The 4065-nt window shown below is 40.0% G+C and overlaps 1 protein-coding gene across 1 annotated transcript in view; it reads left to right on the top strand.

Annotated features, from left to right (window-relative positions):
* Window positions 1–1280: 1280 nt before the first annotated feature.
* LOC106881715 (myosin-11) overlaps window positions 1281–4065 on the top strand; it is a 33413-nt gene continuing 30628 nt past the window's right edge. The window contains exons 1-3 of the mRNA XM_014932193.2: window positions 1281–1391; window positions 1624–1740; window positions 3922–3993. Coding sequence (XP_014787679.1) covers window positions 1281–1391; window positions 1624–1740; window positions 3922–3993 — 300 coding nt within the window. The remainder of the gene's footprint in view (window positions 1392–1623; window positions 1741–3921; window positions 3994–4065) is intronic.

The raw sequence follows: 4065 nt of genomic DNA, 5'->3' as shown, positions 1-4065 counted from the left end.
GCAACGTGTAAGTTTGGCATTAAATAATTGTCTACTGAGACACCTTCTTGGAATGGTTTAAGAAATACCTGAAACTCTTAAGGAAGACCGAAATATTGAAAGACAAGCTTGGTGATGGCGGTGGCAGTAATGATGATTTCGAATTTTGGCACAAGGCCAGCAATTTCATGGGAGGGGGGTAAGTTGATGGCATCGACCTCCCCTCCCCCCAGTACTCAAAACTCTAACCCTAATTATTTATTTATTGCCCACAGAGGGCTAAATATAGAGGGGACAAACAAGGACAAAGGGATTAAGTCGATTACATTAATCCCCAGTGTGCAACTGGTACTTATTTAATCGATCCCGAAAGGATGAAAGGCAAAGTCGACCTCAGAATAATAATAATAATAATAATAATAAATAATTATAATAATAATAATAATGGTTTCAAATTTTGGCACAAGGCCAACAATTTCGGGTGAGGAGCTAAGTTGATTACATTGACACCCCCTCCCCCAGTGATCAACTGGTACTTATTTTATTGACCCCGAAAAGATGAAAAGTGAAGTTGTCTTCAGTGGGATTTGAACTCAGAACACAAAGACAGATAAATTGCTGCTAAGTATTTTGCCAGCTCACCGCCTTAATAATAATAATCTTTTCTACTATAGGTACAAGGCCTAAAATTTTGGGGAGGAGGCCAGTCGATTAGATCAACCCCAGTACGCAACTGGTACTTGATTTTATTGACCTTGTAAAGATGAAAGGCAAAGTTGACCTCGGTGGAATTTGAACTCAGAACGTAGCGACAAACAAAATGGATCTAAGCATTTCATCCAGCTTGCTAACGATTTCTGCCTGCTTGCCACCTTAATAATAATAATAATAAAAATAATAATAATAATAATGATAATAATAAAAAAAAGACAATTGGCAGAGATGGTAAAGAGCTGTACTTGATGTTGTTTATAGTTTAACATGTCACATTTCTTGGTTTATACAGTGGCAAGATGAAGCTGACCACAGTTTCTGGGGGTTACTTGTGTACAAGCTTATCCTGACAAGTGTGAATTATGGGCATGGGGGGAAGGGTCACCTCTTCCTCCTCCTCAACTAAAAATTGGGGCCAGGGAATTGTTCATTTCTCTCTCTTTTTTTTTTTTTTTTGACTTAATGTCCCTCCCAGGAACATTAGCTATGGGGACATAAACACACCAACAGTGATTATCAGGTACCACTTTGGTTCTAGAAATGACCACCACATGTTTAGTTATACAGCGTGACCACCATGTGACACTATGAACACCATGTGGCTAGTAATTGACCAATCTGATGTCACAACCTTTATATCTGATCTGTTACAAAGTGAAATTATTGTCAGACTGTGGGGTCCTGTTTCTTCATCTACGGTGACCCCACCACCAACAAGGTTACTGTGTCTTGTGGGGCATTGTATCTCTCTGCTCCATATTTACTGTTGCTTAGAGGAGCTGCGAGCGTCTGTCTGCGTTGGAGTCTGACCCTTGTTGTCAACTTATATTCTCCATTGTAACAAAAAATAAAATGGTGTAAGGGAGAAGGATCTGTTTTGGTTTATTTTTGTGTTACTGTATCGGTTTTTTTTTTAATGTCTAATTGCAGCTTGAGAGTGAAAACGAGGAATTACATTCACAGCGGGACCGGCTGATTCAAGGAGGAGGAGGAGGAGGAAAACAGAGTCAGACATCTCAGCTTTACATATCTCAACTGACCCAAACAGTAAGGAAATCCCTTTGGTTCAATTTACCATCTTCCCTACACATACATAGAGGCACAGGCAGGGCTGTGGGGGTAAGAACTTTGCTTCCCAACCACATGGTTCTGGGTTCAGTCCCACTGTGTGGCACCTTGGGCAAGTGTCTTCTGCTATAGCTTCAAGTCAATGAGAGCCTTGTGACTAGATGTCGTAGATGGAAACTGAAAGAAACCCATCATATATATATATATATATATATATATATATATATATACACACACACATATATATATATATATATATATATATATATATATGTGTGTGTTTAGCCTCCCTCCCCTACCTTGATGTGTCTTCTCAAGCACAGAATATTGCCAAAAATCTCAGTCACTAGTCATTGCCTCTGTGAGGCCCAAAGTTCGAAGACCCTGCTTCACCGCCTCGTCCCATGTCTTCTTGGGTCTACCTCTACAAGTTCCCTCCACAGTTAGGGATCAGCGCTTCTTTACACAGCTGTCCTCATCCATACACATCACATGACCATACCAGTGCAGTTGTGTCTCTTGCACATCACACCTGGTGCTTCTTATTCCCAACTTTTCTCTCAAGATGCACCCATGCCAGTGGAACTTAAAAGCACCCATTACACTCTGTGGAGTGGTTGGCATTAGGAAAGGCATCCAGCCATAAAAAGCATGCCAAATCAGACTGGAGTCTGGTGCAGCCTTCCAGCATGCCAGCCCCAATCAAACTGTCCAACCTATGCCAGCATGGACAACAAACGTTAAATAATGATGATGGTATATATCTCATGGTATTACAGTATATATATATATATATATATATATATATATAAAACTGAAATATTAGTGCCAAGCAGCGTTTAGGCATAAGCAAAGTGTAGGTTAGTTAAAATATGTTTTTGACACATTTCAGAAGCTAAAAGGCAAATTTACTGCAGAGAAAATATTTCTCTTATAGTAAAAAGGTGTGAAAACAGCATATCCTTTCTGTGTCAGGATTCCCTTTTGGAAGTTGAAACATGGCAGAAGCATATTTTACCCAACCTAAACTTTGCTGATGCCTAAGCACTCTTGGCGCTAATACTTTGTTACATTTCCACAATCTGGCGATCTTCCAGTGCAAATCACTCAACATTGTTGACTGCATTTTACATGAAGCTTTTACTTTATAAGATTTGCTCTGAGTAGCCTCTCTTAGGTACTTCCCATTGATAAAAGCCAATGAGCAAGAAACATCAATGTCTGGGAATCCTGATAGATGGCAACACTGAAAAGATAGGATGTTTTCACTCCTTCTTACCATAAGAGAAAAAGTTTAGCTGCAGGACCTCTAGTGAATTTGCCTTTTAACAGTTGAAATATGGCACAAACATATTTTAACTTACCTAAACTTTGTTTATATATATATATATATGTGTATGTATGTATATATATATATCTCATAGTATCACAGTATTGACCTGACTATTGAATGTTATTACACATCACTGGTCACAGTGTGTTTAACATTGTTTTAGCTTTATGAATGATGCCACTCTGTTGGCTAGACGAAGCTGGTCAACATTTCCCCCTGATTGGGGGGGGGGGGTTCCATTGCAGAGTTACCCATTTACAGTTGAGTGGACTGGTGCAGTGGGAAATGAAGAATACAATGCACTACCATGTCCAAAAATTGAATCAACATCATCATCGTCATCAGCGTTTAATGTCTGTTTTCAATGCTGGCATGGGTTGGATGGTTTGACTGGGGACTAGTGAGCCAGATGGCTGCACCAGACTCCAATCTCATCTGGCAGAGTTTCTACAGCTGGATGCCCTTCCTAATGCCAACCACTCCGAGGGTGTAATAGGTGCTTTTTACATGCCACCAGCACAGGAGCCAGTCTAGGGGTACTGGCATTGGACACATTTGGTTGGTGCTTTTTATGTGCCACCGGTATGGGAGCCAGTCAGGTGGATCTGACATCGACCATGTTTGGATGGTGCTTTTTACGTGAACAAATATGAGCACCTTCACACACACACACACACACACACACACCTATTATAGATGGATAGCAAACTTGTTAATGTGGCAGCCATCCCTATGCTCCCTCTCATTGATATTGTGAATAAGGATTTAACAAGAAATTTGCATTTTCAATGAAATCTTTATCTCTCAAAGTTTTTCTTCTTTTTTAGTCAGAAAGTTTACCTGATCAGAATTTCTCTGCGGAAATGGTTCAGCTGAAGGAAGAAAATCAGAAACTTCGAGTATGTACTTAGATGTGTATGTCTGTGGTGTGTACATGAGCGTCCAGTGTGTCTGGGCTAAATTTGACAGTT

Source organism: Octopus bimaculoides, chromosome 1 (genome assembly GCF_001194135.2).
Source record: "Octopus bimaculoides isolate UCB-OBI-ISO-001 chromosome 1, ASM119413v2, whole genome shotgun sequence".
Taxonomy (NCBI): domain Eukaryota; kingdom Metazoa; phylum Mollusca; class Cephalopoda; order Octopoda; family Octopodidae; genus Octopus; species Octopus bimaculoides.
The sequence above is the reverse complement of the archived record's forward strand: the minus strand, read 5'-3'. Positions and strand labels throughout refer to the sequence as shown.